The 15,561-nt window shown below is 40.2% G+C and overlaps 1 protein-coding gene across 2 annotated transcripts in view; it reads left to right on the forward strand.

Moving 5' to 3' along the window:
- The window catches only part of mtor (mechanistic target of rapamycin kinase), an 84,185-nt gene that overhangs the window by 48,737 nt on the left and 19,887 nt on the right, over positions 1 to 15,561 (forward strand). For both annotated transcript variants that reach the window (XM_085392794.1, XM_085392793.1), the window contains exons 29-34: positions 1,955 to 2,030; positions 4,427 to 4,566; positions 8,531 to 8,631; positions 9,211 to 9,326; positions 12,206 to 12,283; positions 12,767 to 12,874. In XM_085392794.1, coding sequence (XP_085248920.1) covers positions 1,955 to 2,030; positions 4,427 to 4,566; positions 8,531 to 8,631; positions 9,211 to 9,326; positions 12,206 to 12,283; positions 12,767 to 12,874 — 619 coding nt within the window. The remainder of the gene's footprint in view (positions 1 to 1,954; positions 2,031 to 4,426; positions 4,567 to 8,530; positions 8,632 to 9,210; positions 9,327 to 12,205; positions 12,284 to 12,766; positions 12,875 to 15,561) is intronic.

The raw sequence follows: 15,561 nt of genomic DNA on the forward strand, positions 1-15,561 counted from the left end.
AGATAAAGGCACATCTGGCCAGTTTTAACATATCTGTTTCTGTTAGGTAGGACATGGAGACTTGAGGTTTTTTTGTTCATTTTGAGGTTGAGAGTAAATTACAAACAACAGAAGAACTAATTTTTTGGTTTGGTTTAAAATCAACAAGTATATACAACATACCTGTGTGATAATGTCAGGATTCTTCAGAATACTGGGTGGTAGTTGTGCCTAATTAAGAGCGTGGGATACTGCAACAGTGCCTGGCATCCTATCAAGCTCCGTGAGAGTCACAGACAAACGGTTATTTACTTAAAAGAAGCTTATTTTCATATTATGCAATCATAGTCTAATGGGATTTTCGTGAGGTCATTAAGTCTTCTTCCCTGTGTCATCTGATTACACCACCAAAATGCTAATGTCTGTCAAAGAACAATAATCACTGTTCTGCAAGATCGAGGGGATTGCTTGGTTTGATTCGTGATAGACCTACCTCTCTAAATCCAGCCTGTTCTCATTTACTGGGGGATTTAACTGATGTTTGCTCAAAGTTCCTGGCTTGTCACAAATATGGATAAATTATCCTGTGGTCTTGATTCCTTGAAATATGGACACTTGTGAAGATGCCCTTGGTGATGCATTTAAATGTACAGGATAGGCATAATTTTTCATTGTGCAGGGTTATCCAAGTGGTTTTTTGGTACCTTAAAGGCAAAGTGAATAGCGTACAAAGCTCCTAGAAGTGACATAAACAGCAGTCTCATGATTGACAAACTCGTGCTTTAGTCTTGTGGCAGTTCTTCAACCTACAAACGCAGGCTTGCTATATAAAAGATAACTGTTACGTCTCAGCCTTCATCACTGCTGCGCAGGCACTAATGCTAAGGGAGACCTTCACTGTTTCACTGCAAACCCAGCTGCAAGTGTCAGGAAAAAATATATAAATTTAATTTAATATAAACGAGTACTTGCTAAAACTACAGTTCTTGTTGTACATGTTTCATATAAATGCCAGGTCTTTATCATCTAATAATGCCATGCTTATGGTATGTTTATGAACATTTTTAGTTAAATGTTTTATTAATATTGTGCATTAAAATCCAATCAATGTAATTTTCTGCAACAGATTACTACATTTATTTATTTATTTATTTTTAAAATTGTACCCATCATCACACAGGTCTGCACTAACGGGTCCTTTCAAGCTTTAGCATGACCCCTCGCAGCGCGGTTTCATCACAGTTTCTGGCCTTTACCCTTTGTCTAAGCAGATTTCTGACATGCATGCTCTAATGCCTGTCATCAGCTTTTGCTTGCTGTCCTCAGGAATTTCGCTGCATACCAGCACTTTTTGAAAGCTACATTTTACAGATGTATTGGCTGTGACTGCACACAGGTTTCTCAGTTGAGGAAGTATAATAGACTCGTGGTTCATATGAGTGTTTCCAGATGTGATGGCAGTGCGGGTCAGCGGTGGGCGCACAAACGGGAATTGTGACGTCTTGACAGGAAATCATCCTTTGTCAAACAAGCATGACACATGTCAATAGGTGCCTTTAGTTTTCCCAATAAACAACTTTGATTAAAGTATCAAACATTTATTTAACGTTTCCAAAATGCATTGAGAAAGGATGCATTGATGGCTGGCTGGGATAAGAATACCTCATCATTGTGTGAGCTGCTTTTCTTCTAGGATCATGGATAAAGCACATTTCTTAGTGTTAAGGATAGCTGGGATTTAGTGAGAGGTAGTGTGTTGATTAGCTTCATTAAGCAGCATAGAAGTCTTTGCTGGCACTTCCTGTGATTGGGATTTATACATCCATGTCATGTTTTCCAAACGGTGTCCCTTTGCCTTGTCTTTCTTTTTAGATAATACCTGCATGTCCTCATGCTTAACAGTAAAGCTCTGAAAGCCCCTGTTTTGTGTTCAGATTGGCCTAACAGTTTGCCATTGTTTTGTCATTTCTTTCAGCATCAACAATAAACTGCAGCAGCCAGAAGCAGCATCTGGGGTTCTGGAATATGCCATGAAACATTTTGGTGAGCTGGTGAGTACTTTTTCCATTTTCCAACCAGAAAAAAGAAGGAAAAACGTGTCCCAGGTTTTCTTTCGGATTGACACTTGGACAACTGTTGTTGTTGCAAACCCTGTAAAAATGTTATCCAATCTGTTAAATTTGGCTCAGTTCACAACTTAATTAGGTAAAAAAAAATTGCATTTCCTGGTTTAGAAAGATGTGAGCATTTGGTCCAAGTAAAATAGCTCATAGTATGTAGGTGTAGCATGGTGTTAAAGTTACATTACACATTTAAAAATGTGATTCCGATAATAATAAAGATGTAAACCCATGCCTTGATTTGCTATAAACTCCACTGCTTTCTTTACATCTGGTAAGTCTAAAAAATTCTTGGATAATCAATTAGACCATACTGGCCAGTATTCACATACACTCAGACCCTTTTATTTCTTCAAACAGTTTTGGACTGAATATGTCTTTAGTGAGTTACATTGTATTAGGAATTCTGTCTGCACGTCTTCCTTTCCTTATTCTAATGTGGGGGTGATGGTTGTTTGAGGCAGATATCACCAGAACACCATGATCCTAATGTGCTGCATATGGAAAAGCCATCTGCTGTACTTATCAGGGGTTTACAGCAAGAGACAGAATTATGGACTCATTTGTCTAATTAAGATGAGGTTTGCATGTTCTTAAATTTTTACTTGCTTTGTCTGTCTGCTGTACATGACTCTTGGGCCCACTGGGCCCTTTTTATGATGCAAAATAATGTCATTTTTCATCTAAACAAAAAAGGAGCAATATTTCTCTCTTAATGACGAGCTTTTCCTGTGTGGGATGAGTCATTATAAAAGTTAAATGAACTGCTTTGTATTCTTTTGTTTTCACTCTACCATTGTAGAAAAATATTGGTTTTGTTTTTCAGATTTTTTTCTGTTCACATAGAGCACCACACCTCCTAAATGTTACTAGAAACTCGGTTGTTTCATGTTCTCCGTACATGGACCCGATCCATATTTGAAAATAAATGAAATAACTGTCAGAGTGGACATGCTTTGGATATGATTACACTGATTTTCCACACAAGTTACATAACAGGAAAAGAGCATTTGGTTATTTGGATCGGTCTCCCTCCCTTTTACCAAAGTTACGTCATTAACTAACTGTGGTTTTTCCTTTTTCCTCGAATGAATGTGCCAGACAGGCACTTGAGGCACATTGACAATAAGTTGAGTAGACTGGTGTTATTCTGTTTTTATTTTGGATTTATTTATTTATTTATTTATTGGAGGGATATGATTTACTGATTCATTTATACTAATTGCAACAGTTGTGAACATGGATAGAGTCTGAAACTGTCTCCAAAATAACCAAAAATTTATAATAAGCCTTTTTTCCCTATTAGAGTAATTTGCCATTAGTTTCTTGGCATTGGCTGTCCCCAAAATCATATTTCCTTTGAGGTCATTGGATATTTGCAGCATCATAAATCATAAATGGGAATTAGTATCTCCACACCAAGAGAAAACAATAGAAACTTTAATAATTAATTGCGCTAAAACTTGGACATGAAGACAAGACTGATTAAATTTGATCTATATATAAGTATTGCCATTGCTCAGTCATTAATGCAATATTTTTGTTTAAGCCCTCAAACCAAAGCGTAGAGTCTGGGCTTTAAGCCTATATTCATACAACTGTCACTTCAATGTATATTGGTATAAATTTAAAATTACAATGGCAGCCGGTATAGCTCAGTGGGTTAAGCAGGTGAACCATAGGCTAATGCAGAGGTTAGGGATAGACTCTGACTTGAGATCACTGAGTGCGTTTCCTCTCACTGCGCTTTCTCCCAGTTTCTCTGTCTTCTCTCCTGTAAGAATTCACACCTGATTTTATAATCTGAGTTTTATAACTAATCAACACACTACCACTCACTAGATACCAGCCCTCCCTGATTTGTATATAAAATGACTTTTCTTTGCCTTAGAGAGCAGGTTTTCTGTTTCTCTGTGAAAACTTGGTAAAGACTCAGTGAGAAGAGTTTCACTCTGGACCTTTGTTAATGTGCTGACCATGTGGAAAGCTTTACCATGGGAGAATGCAATGTTTTCCTGATTAGTATACACTTCAGGAACCCTCACAGTAAAGTGTGTGCTTAATCATTCGTGCATGGCTCCCTAAAGAAGTCCTGGAAGTCACTGGTAGATGTAACAGGTCCAGGATTGCTTGTTGAAGTAGAAAATGTCAGCCATACAGCACAGTAAGGTACTGTAGATGGAATAAGGATTGCTCTTCCAAAACTCTTTATTACGTTGTCCAATGGTCACGAAAAAACCCACATAATCCCAAAACATTATGATACAGTGTTATAGTTTGATATGTCTTCTGTAATCGCTATCCTACTGTATTTTTTCATCTTTTAGGAAATCCAAGCCACCTGGTATGAGAAGCTACATGAGTGGGAAGATGCCTTGGTAGCATATGACAAGAAGATCGACATGAACAAAGAGGATCCAGAGCTCATCCTGGGGCGAATGCGCTGCTTAGAGGCTCTGGGAGAATGGTATGTTATTAATCTTACCTAGTATGAGTTCAGTAGGGCTAAATAAGAATAAGTTGACAGTGATAATATGTTCTTTGTTCTGTTTTTTTTTTGTTGTTGTTGTTTGTTTGTTTTTTATCTTGGGTCACATACATACATAGGAAGCCATATTCCTAATGAGACCTGACATTAGGTCTCTCATTTGATACCTCTGAGTTGACTAAAGACATTTTACGAGAAAACACATGAACAGTCACCCAGGACAAGCCAGAGGTGCTGCTACACCATTGAAGCAAAGCCTCAACGCCATAATAGCCACCCACTTTGATAGAGCATACTTAGGGGAAAAAATCACAAGATGGATAGAAATATGTTGATCATCACAGAGCTCAAAAAGCAAAGCAGATGTTAATTAGCTTATATAACCTGCTGTCATTATGGTGCACACTATGATTCTTTCCACAAGAGAATGATTCAGCTGAAATAGAGCTTTGTGTTTGTGTGTGGCAGGGTAGGGCTTAGAGATGATATAACAGTTGACCAATGTTAGGTTTTGCTACACAATGACATTGTGAAGGTCTCAGTACTAATCAAAAAGTGATTTAAGATTGCGCAGTTGATGCTTTTGACAGTCTTATTAGAGAGTTGGACACCTTTTAAGCAAATGTTTAGTCTAGAAAGTTTGAAGGAAGGAGCCTTTAGAATTAGGAAAGTCTAGCTGCCATAATTCTGCAGTAATGAGTCCTTCTGTGTTCTGTAGACATTAGTCAGTTTTGCGAAAGTCTGTTATTTCAGGATGACTGAATGCAACACGAGCAAATAATCTGTGTATATAGAGTCATTTTAGCATGTTTTTTCTCTGCTTTAAGGTGGCTTTCATTGTTAATTGGAACTTAAAGCTATATAAGGCACTGAATGTGTTCCTCTTGGGGAGGTCTGCCTGTCTAATAAAGCCAGTTATCAAATTTTAGGCATACTTTTCATGTGCACGTTTTCATTTCATTTGGTTTTCACCTTTAAAAGTATTTTACAGTGCCAAAATATACTTCTATTTGTCTGCTGTAGACACATGTGCTAGTTTACTTGAGGTTGTACCTGTTGCCTTCATTGTTATGTGATATCCAGGCAGATGGAAAACAACTTCATTTCACTGACCCCCATCCAGCCCCGTCTCTCTCATTTTCTCTGCCTATCCTTCCTCCCTTTCTCATCTAAGCTTCTTCCAACACCCTGCCATTAAAGCACCTGCAGTTGGTTTGACTGGACATTTCTTTGATTGTTGTTAATGCAGAATCAGTCTTGGTTGGATGCACCTGACCCCAACAGGAACCTCCATCTGTTTGGTGGGATACTCGCTGTTATCAGATTGTTATGGAACAGTACACTGATGATGTTCATCTGTAAGAACAAATGAATGTATAAATAATTGCAGATGTCACAGAAACATTATCTTTTGTCAGTTTCCTTTTCATTTTGTCCAGATGTGCTTGGCAGGAAAGTCATTTTGTGTGAAATGTCATTAGAATGAGAAGATCCTTTTGATATGTGGCGAGGAAAGACCAGTATAATATTACAATACTTTAAAAGTACCAGTTAAAACAGTTTCTCGTGGGTAATTTAAATGTTTTTGAATCTCAAACCTGTTAAGATAAGACAAATATGAAAAAACCCATTAAAGACTAAACAATATACAGTATGGAAAATACAGGCTGTGACTACAGTGGACACTTGTCACTGTTTTTAACACTGAGTTTCATCTAAGTTTGTATGTTGTAATTTCTGTCTTATCTGCCGCTGGCTGATTGACCAGCAGCAGCACAAGGAAGAGTACCCACAGACCAGTTGTACCACACTGCTCCCTTTGACAACAGATACTGTCTAAAGGTAGATAAGCAGTCAGAAGCAATCACGCTACCACTTTTGGACCATAATTTCCCCATTAGACACCTCTGATATGCAAATCAGTATCTGTTCAATAAAAAAACATTCCTGTGCATCATCTTACTTTGACTTTTGTAGTTCAGTGTCATCTTGGCTGTCTATTTAATGTTCCAGTATTCAGTTCTATTTGTTACCTGATTAACAAGACATGTTAAGTTCAGTTTTTTCCCTCAATGCTATACATACTCTGGGGTTGATCTCACTCCAGTACTTTAAATTTGTTTGCTTTAATTGGAATGTTTTCGTTTCTTTTCTTTTTTTGTTGTTGTTGCTCACCGTTCTCGTGGTTTTTTTCTTTCTCTTTTCTTTCACTGCTGTGATCACCTACTTCCCCACTCACCTACAAACAACACCCTCTATTTCTGCATATTCACACACCACGCAAACACATGTGCTCAACGGCAGCACATTTACAACAGCCTCACAGCGCACACAGACTTATAGGACACACACGCAAGCCACGCTTGTTCATATTAGTGAATATACACACACATAGTCAGACTTATGGAGCCTCTCACCACACATTTTTTCTCTCTTTCTATTTACAAACAAGTGATGTTTCCACATTCTCTTCACCCATCTAAACGAAACACCCAGCGTACATCATTAGACATACACACACAATTATGGGCACACTAAGGTTTGTCACATGGAATGTAAATGGAGCTGGCACCAGAGAAAAAAGGTTAAAGATATTTAACCAGCTTAAAAAACTACAGGCAGATGTTGTTTTATTACAAGAAACTCACAGGCCTGTCACAGGTTTAAACGAACTTAAAACACCTGGTTTCCTAACTTGTTTGTAGCCTGTTATAATTCTAGACAAAGGGGAGTAGCAATTTTAATACATAAAAATGTTAATTTTACAGTACTCAATGCAGTTATAGATCCAGAGGGTAGATTCCTTATTATTAAATTATCAATATTTAACAAAAAGCTATGTATTGTAAGTGTATATGGTCCAAATGTTGATGAACCGTCATTCTTCCACGGATTTCTTAGTGCACTCTCTGAAAAACCTTGATTGCACACTTATTCTTGGCAGCGACCTCAACCTTGGACTAAATGAAGAAATGGATAGGCTCAACACAACAGGAACTCAGCGCAATTGGCAGTCCACAAATATAATCAAACAGTATATGAGCGACTATGGCCTTTGCGATGCATGGCGCTCCCTTCACCCCAACAGTAAGGAATAGTCTTTCTTCTCACATGTCCATCACTCCTACTCTCGTCTGGATTATTTCCTAGTCAGCAGCTAACTGCTGAGTGACATCTCAGACACTGAGATGCCCACCCTTCAATTTTAAATCCATGTAGACATTGAGGGTTCTCGGGAGGGGCCGTGCTAACACCTGCTGCTCTCTGGCAGCAGCACCATGCTCTCCCGTGTTTTAAATGCACCTTAGAACAACACGGGTCTTCACACACCCCTGTTCTCTGCTGGCAGAGCCGGCGGGCACTGCATCCCCCTCTGGCTTCTGCTCCGTGGCTACTGGCTCTCCTCAGCTCTTCCCAGGAGGGTGGCACGGATGCCCCTCCGGTGGTCCTCCTTGGGCTCTCGCACTCTGGGGCCTCTGGATGTCTGGAGCCTGGATCTCCTCCATGCCTGCTTCATGCCCTGGGGGACGGGGCTATGGCTCTCTACATCCTCTAGCAGACCGTTACATGGGGAAACCTTTTGAATACAAGCGCGCTGATCCACAGAGGTGTGCACACGGGTGTTCACTGTTCATAGACATAAACTACACCTTTATTGGCTGCTATTTCCAAGCACATTGTGCACTGTCGGTCCTGCTTTCTTGTCGGTCTTTCTTTCTCCCTTTCCTATCCTCAGTCATGTCTGTCCCGTCTGTAACAACTGAAAATAAAATAAATAATAACAACAAAGGTCGAACAAATGGACCAATACGGCAAGGCCGTGATGATCCATTGGGTATCCTTGTTGATCTTCAGACAACAATTCTGACGGCTAAAGAACCAAATGGGACAGGCAAAAAAAAAAAAAAAAAATACATTTGTTTGTTTTGTTAATGTTTTCCAGGGGCCAGTTGCACCAGCAGTGTTGTGAAGAATGGACACTTGTCAGTGAAGAAACGCAGGCCAAGATGGCGCGCATGGCTGCTGCTGCTGCCTGGGGTCTAGGTAATCGCTCAAATACTTAATATGAGACTGCAAATAATTATTCAAAATAGTCATTGGAGTGAAAATGTGGATATATATATATATATATATATGTATATTTAGCAGTCAGGGTACAGAAAATACCATCGCTGGGCACTTAAGCCACTGTCTGCCTGACTCAGTGAAACAATGCAACAGTGAAAACAGTACCAGCTCTTGCCAAGTCTTGCTCGCATAACCAGATGGGAATAGTATCCAGTCATAACATTGACATATCGTAATGTGCAATGGTGGAGAAAAGCAGGGAACACACTGCTAAAGCAACCCCAGAGATTTCTGGTCTGTTGCTTTGACTTTCCTAACTAAGTGGTAAAACCAGATGTGACACCCAACTGGCAGGCTTGTCTTTCTGAAGATGATGTTGAAAAACATAATGTCGAGGTTATCGTTATTTACGCTGTGGTGGAGCGTTGATCAAAGTAGCTGTGACTGCACACTAAGTAATATGTAGATACCACATTTAAATATTTACTCATTATGACAAAGTTCTTGCGTAACTCGTGTCTTTGTTCTTTTTTTTGTGGCGTTATTGTTGTCCAGGGCACTGGGACAGCATGGAAGAGTACACGTGTATGATCCCTAGAGACACGCACGATGGGGCTTTTTATAGAGCAGTGCTAGCCCTTCATCAGGACCTCTTCTCATTGGCCCAACAGGTGGGTTAAGTCATCATTCACAAATGGGCCCAGCTCATACAAATACACTAAAGTGTGTATTTTTAGATACGCTCTCATAAAGACATGCTTCACTTGAAATTACCCCGTCTTATGTTGTCTGGAATTTTCCATAGTCTTTATAGCAAAGCATGAGATGTTCAAATCACCAAAAACCAAACATTGTAAAGAAACATAAAATAGTTTTACAGCTCCAAAAGGGATCAAATTCCTCCCATCAGCTGCGGCTGTTCATTAAAACTAGTAAAATACACCAGGTCTGGGTATTTTCTTTTCTTTTATGATGTGGTACCTCCTTGGTGTGGAAATGTTATGTAACTCCCCAAATTGGAAATCATTACGGCATTTATCCTCAAACAAATAAAGAGCCTATTAGTCCTCCTGTCTGCATGTCGACAAGGTCTGGTGGAGGTCAGGTGGGTTGTGTTTTCCTCATCTGATCACGTTTGAGGATTGTAGATGAGTTCATGGTCCCTGGAGATGCATTTGTTCAAACTGGATGGAGGAACGTCTCACGCACACATGCCTCACCTGCTTCTTCAGCTACCCTCGACTCATCCTCCGTGTCCCCTTCTCACCATCAAAAGCCCTGGAGACTTGCTTCCTCTGACCTCTCTTTCCCTTCACAGCCCTCCCACACCACACACAATTTAGAGATTGGGTCCAGGTGTGGCCCACAGGATTCTTCAGAATAAGGGAAGTTTCGACTTTTTGCTGACAAGAAGCCACTCACAATGGGGTGGCTGTAGCTCAGGTGGCAGAGCAGGTCAGCCACTAATCAGAAGGTCGGTGGTTCGATCCCAGGCTGCCTCCTGGCTGCATGCCAAATATCCTTGGGCAAGATACTAACCCCATGTTTGCCTACTGGTGGTGGTCAGAGGGCCCGGTGGCGCCAGTGTCCGGCAGCCTCGCCTCTGTCAGTGCGCCCCAGGGCAGCTGTGGCTTCAACGTAGCTTGCCATTGCCAGTGTGTGAATGTGTGTGTGAATGGGTGAATGACTGAATGTAGTGTAAAGCGCTTTGGGGTCCTTAGAGCGCTATACAAATGCAGGGCATTTACCATTTACCAATGAAAGAGGAGGAATGAGAAGCAGATGCAGAGAGGGAGAAAGCTCGAACATCGACATGAGATCAGTCTAGTTTTCCGGATGCCGTTGGTAATCCTCGCACTTGAGAGGCTGGCTGACGCTTTCTTTCCTCTATACCCCCAACAACCAGACATGTGCTCCGTGAGACTTGGACGGCATCTGTGTGAATGGTTTCAGGTTGCTTTGCTTTATAAAGCCCACTGTTTGGTCTGTTGAACTGATGATGTGTAGACACTAGTCATGCTCCTTGCACAAGATTTATGATACGTCTGCTCTCTGAATGCGTTTGATTTGTACATTTTCTTGTGGGTTTTGCAAGTCACATTCCTCTTTTTGACATCTCAGTCACAACTGGGCTTTGTTTCAAGGCCTAGTTATGTTTTTTGTTTGTTTTTTCCTCTGCAGTGGCTGATTTGGGCCTAAACAGTCATACACAGGCTGTTATACTACACTGCAATCATAAGCTAATATCACTGAACTTAAACCGTAAATGCAACCTTGTCGTAAAAGAACAGAATCCTTGGGTGATGGTTGGTTGTGCTGCCAGGAACCAGACACTGCATTTATCAGGAGTCGTCTGGACTGCACATTTTCAATGAGGCCCCAGCGTGGTAATTCAGGAGTAAACAGGACCATAACAGAGTGAAGACTATAAAGAAGCAGCTTCATTGTCACCTCATCCCCACCACCATCTTGTTGTGCGTGCCTGAGGAGTTGTTTTGGCATGCAGTTGCTCCTTTCCCTCCCCACAAAAAATAATTGGTGGGAGTTGGTCTGAAACAGCTGTGTGCCCTGGTCTTAGACGCTTCCTCAGTAATCCTCTCATTTTACCTTCCCTCTAATAACAGTTCCCAAAAACATTGACTGTACAAGCTCAAAAATCAGCAGACTTGCAGCTAGAATATGTGTGTCCTTGTTTGTCCCTTTAGCTACTCTGGATCGGGTCTTTGTCTCAGTTACGGTATTTCTGCCCCTCGGGGTACGCATTCACCGGTAATGGAATGTTTGCAGCATCCTTGAATTTGGAGAAGTCTCACAGGGAAAGTTGGAGACTTGCTGAGTGTGTGATACACTCCAAAACTCCAAATGTAGTGGAGGAGGGAGGAGAGTGAATGGAAAAGAAAAGGTTTTTGTATTCTGTTCATAGCAAGAACCTTGACTAAGAGCTTCCATTGTGAGTTCTTTGTCAGCCTGCATTTCCCCGCTCTGTTTCTGTAATTGTGTAAAAATTGACGTTATTTTTAAGACACATTTGACAGCCTTAAGCGTGGTTACATAACTTTTGTACTGTTGCTCTCAACAGTTCATTTACTTGTCCTTATAAAATGTTTGGCACTCAGCAGTGCATCAGATCATTTTCCTATACAAGCAGGCATTCTAGTCCTAATTGCATTAATGTGTCACTGTTGGCAGCTCTTAAGTAAGAAAGGTTTGAACAGGAGGCTGTAGCATGACTTTGTGCTTTTATACCAAGTGTTTTTATTTCCTAGTGTTACCCAAACCTAGCCAGTCCTGACGCAGGGAGTTTTTAGGAGAGTGTGACATTGTGCTATGGTACATTCAGGGGACAAGCTTGAGGAAATGCCCTCTGCAACCAGTAGTACCAGTGGTGTATTTAGAGAGAATTCAAGGCCCCGTTTGCTAACTAATAGTTGGAGCATTCAGGAAAGTTTTTTGAAAACGATGGGGGGGATGTAGCATATTTACATTTATGTGTGGTGATAAACTGATGTTTTAAATGTAACACTATACTTTTTTTGTGCTTTTAATGCAGTGCATTGACAAAGCAAGAGACCTCCTGGATGCCGAGCTCACTGCCATGGCGGGAGAGAGCTACAGTCGAGCCTACGGGGTAAATGTTACCATCTTTTTCATAGCATTCATATGCAGTGAGCTTATGTAACAGCTATAAAATTGAATTTTCATTTGACTTCCAAGTTTCAAACCCTAAATGTCATGCCACAGCTGTGTCTGTTTCATTGTGTATCTAAATGGTATTATCCAAACATATCAACAGCTGAAACTAGAAAAGAGCTGTTAATATGAAATCTGATCATAGTAGATTTTGATCCATAGTGCAGCAGTAAACATGGTAGAGATATGGAAAAAAAACAAAACAACTATTGATATCGGTATAACTAATGTTTACTGAAGCTGCACAGTTGGGTCCAGTGGGTTAATGAATGCATTTGTTTGCAATTTCTGATCATTTTAAAAGCTGTTATGATCTTTTAATGATTCACAGAAGCTCCATCTTAGCAATGTAACTGCTATAATCAACTGTTATACTCAGTATCTGTGTAAGTAATCTGAGTATGTTTTTTTTCTTTGTCAGGCCATGGTGTCTTGCCAGATGTTGTCAGAACTAGAGGAGGTAATCCAGTATAAGCTGGTGCCAGAGAGAAGGGAAATCATCAGGGAAACATGGTGGGAGAGGCTTCAGGTAATAGCACACGATATGTGGACACAAACAATATTATTTTATGATGTTTATTTAATAAATATGATACTGTAGCGCAGTGCCTACTCTGTAGTATTCCAGTTCCAAATGCCCAGTGAATGCACCACATCACCCATCCATTCACATGTCACCCCCGGCCTGTGGAAGTTGACGTAAACTGTCTGCCTTCTACTTTTTAATTGACGTAGTCTCGCCCTGGGTCAACACACCTGAAATCAATGATTAGTTCATTACCAGCCTCTGGAGATCTTCAAGACATGTTGAGGAGGTAATTTAGCCATTTGAATCAGCTGTGTTGCATCAAGGACACATCTAAAACCTGTAAGACACGGGCACTCGAGGCCTGTGTTGCCTACCCGTGCCCTAAAGGAACAATTCACAGATATAAGTCGTAAAAAATTTTTAAGAGTAAATTAACCTCCTCAAACATGTGCACAGACTAATAAAGAAAAGAAGATTAATTTTGATCATATAGTGACTTTGCGTACCATTAGTGTCATGAAAAAAAAATGAAAAGGGTGGCTCGTTTGATGTAATCCACACTGTAAACCAACTGTAAACTCCTCATTTGACTGATTATATCATTATTAATTGTGAATTTCAGTGTTGTATATGTTGTTAAATGAAATACAAGGATGTTTGGAACAACCTTGACTCCACAAGCGGTTGGGAAATATTTACAGCCTGCCAAGTCTTTGGTATTTGAGACGAATGTCATCCAGTGTAAAATAATGAAGTTCAAGTACATCTTTTCCATTTTGCGTGACATCTTAATTAACTGTGTTTCGCCCTTTTATGTGCACGCTGAGGGGAGGGATATTAAGTCAGAGAGAAAGACTGTTAAAATTTTGATCTGTGATGCACCATTCCTGACACTTTAAATCATATCAGTCTAGTTGTTCTAATGCAGCATTAATTATATGGCTTAAGATCAGCCCTTTTTGGAGTTCCTGCTTCTCTTCTCCTGCTCAGATGTTAGGGACACTGCTCTGGAAAATTTTCAGAATTGAAATGCAAAAACCTGTGTCATCCTTCACCTTTACCACATGCCAGGAACCGTGTACTCATCTGAAGACACTGTGTCCCTGCCCAGATTTTTTTAGTATGTTGTTTTTTTAGGTTTTTTTGGACAGTCTGACGTGGAAATGCCAGCGCGCTTAATGCAATTGGATCACTTTCCTCCCACTCCAGAAGGTCACAGTAATGTCCCGAGATACAACAAAGGACACTGGCTTTGATTGAACAAAAACCGAAATACGTGGAGTGTATGAACAATATGGGTGATATGTTATTTTTGGATTGTTGTATTTTTAACACTTTTGTTAAACCAAAGTATCACATCCACAGACAGTATAAAAGCTGCTATCGTCACACACTGGTTCTGGACTCTGCATTTTGAAGTTTCAATGTTAGCATTGGGGGGGGGGGGGGGGTTAGAGCCAGAAGTTATCCTATATGGAAAAAAAAAAGTTAAAGTTATTGTAGCAAGTTTTATAGCAAGTTTGATTACCCAGCTACATTAATTAACTGCATTGGTTCAAGACACAAGTGCAAATGCTAGTTAATCTGTACAAAAAAAAAAAAAGACAGACTAATAAAACATTAGTATTTCATTCACCAAAACTGAAGCACAAATGTGCTGAATCACAGCCAGTTTGTCTGTATCACTGTAGTTAATCCATTAGTTGCTGAAAAAGGCAACCAACAGCACACACAAACAGTGAAGAGGTCCAAGTTACTGACATGAAGAAATAGAAGCGAGGCCTAACATACAGCAGTTGTCTTTAGCACAGCAATGCGTTTAACTCAGTTATCCAGGTTATAGCAAAAAAACAAAAACAAACTGACCCCACTCACAGTGGGTTTCTGGACAGAGGTTGAAACTGTCTTTGCACCGCGCTGTGAATATGCTTCTGAATGGTCTAATGTTTTAATGTTGAAGTCTCTGGAGATTGACTCTCTGTTGGAGCAGCCTCAACTGGGAAGTAGAGTAATGGCAGTTTCCTCTACTTCCAGTTGGCTTTATGTTTCGGAGATTTCCCCCCTTGATTACAGAACACTTGTGACTCTTTTTCTACTCAACATTGCACACGAGTTTATAAAATAGTATTTCCCAGTCATCTTACCTTGTGTTGGGGATCAAACTGTGTATTTGTTATTTGACAGAGTCCACACATCTGTCCACGAGTGTCCTGCTGTTAAGTGCTTTTTCCCTTAAACAGCTTATCCCTCATCAAAGTTTTGCAGGTGTGGTAAAGGTGCAAGAAAACACAGCCCCCTGATGTTTGTTCATCGGTGTATCAGATTGATTTCTTGCACTTCTGTCCATTTAAACCCCAGTTTCAGTCGCGGACTAAGGCCAAGTGTCTGTTAAAGGATCAGTCCTTTTTTCCCCCTTTTTTGTGTTCTGTTTCTCAAACAAATGCAAGTCGTGAAACATTTTAATATTCCTCTAAGAAAAGGTTGAGGATTTCAGGACTTATGTGTATTTCTCTGTACTTCTGTGCACGTATTTTAAAACAGCTCACCCCTCCAGTCTTTGTAGGGGATATTTTTAAGCCTTTTTCCTACTCGTTTATATAACAGATTCTTTTGGCAAATTCAGGCAGATTGCCTCTCAATAAAAGCTCTTTGTTTTTTACTTGCGTTCTTCAGCTGTTTCACCTCGC

The sequence above is a fragment of the Rhamphochromis longiceps genome, linkage group LG20 (genome assembly GCF_057381845.1).
Source record: "Rhamphochromis longiceps isolate RC_006_pf linkage group LG20, R_longiceps_female_GT1.1, whole genome shotgun sequence".
Taxonomy (NCBI): Eukaryota; Metazoa; Chordata; class Actinopteri; order Cichliformes; family Cichlidae; genus Rhamphochromis; species Rhamphochromis longiceps.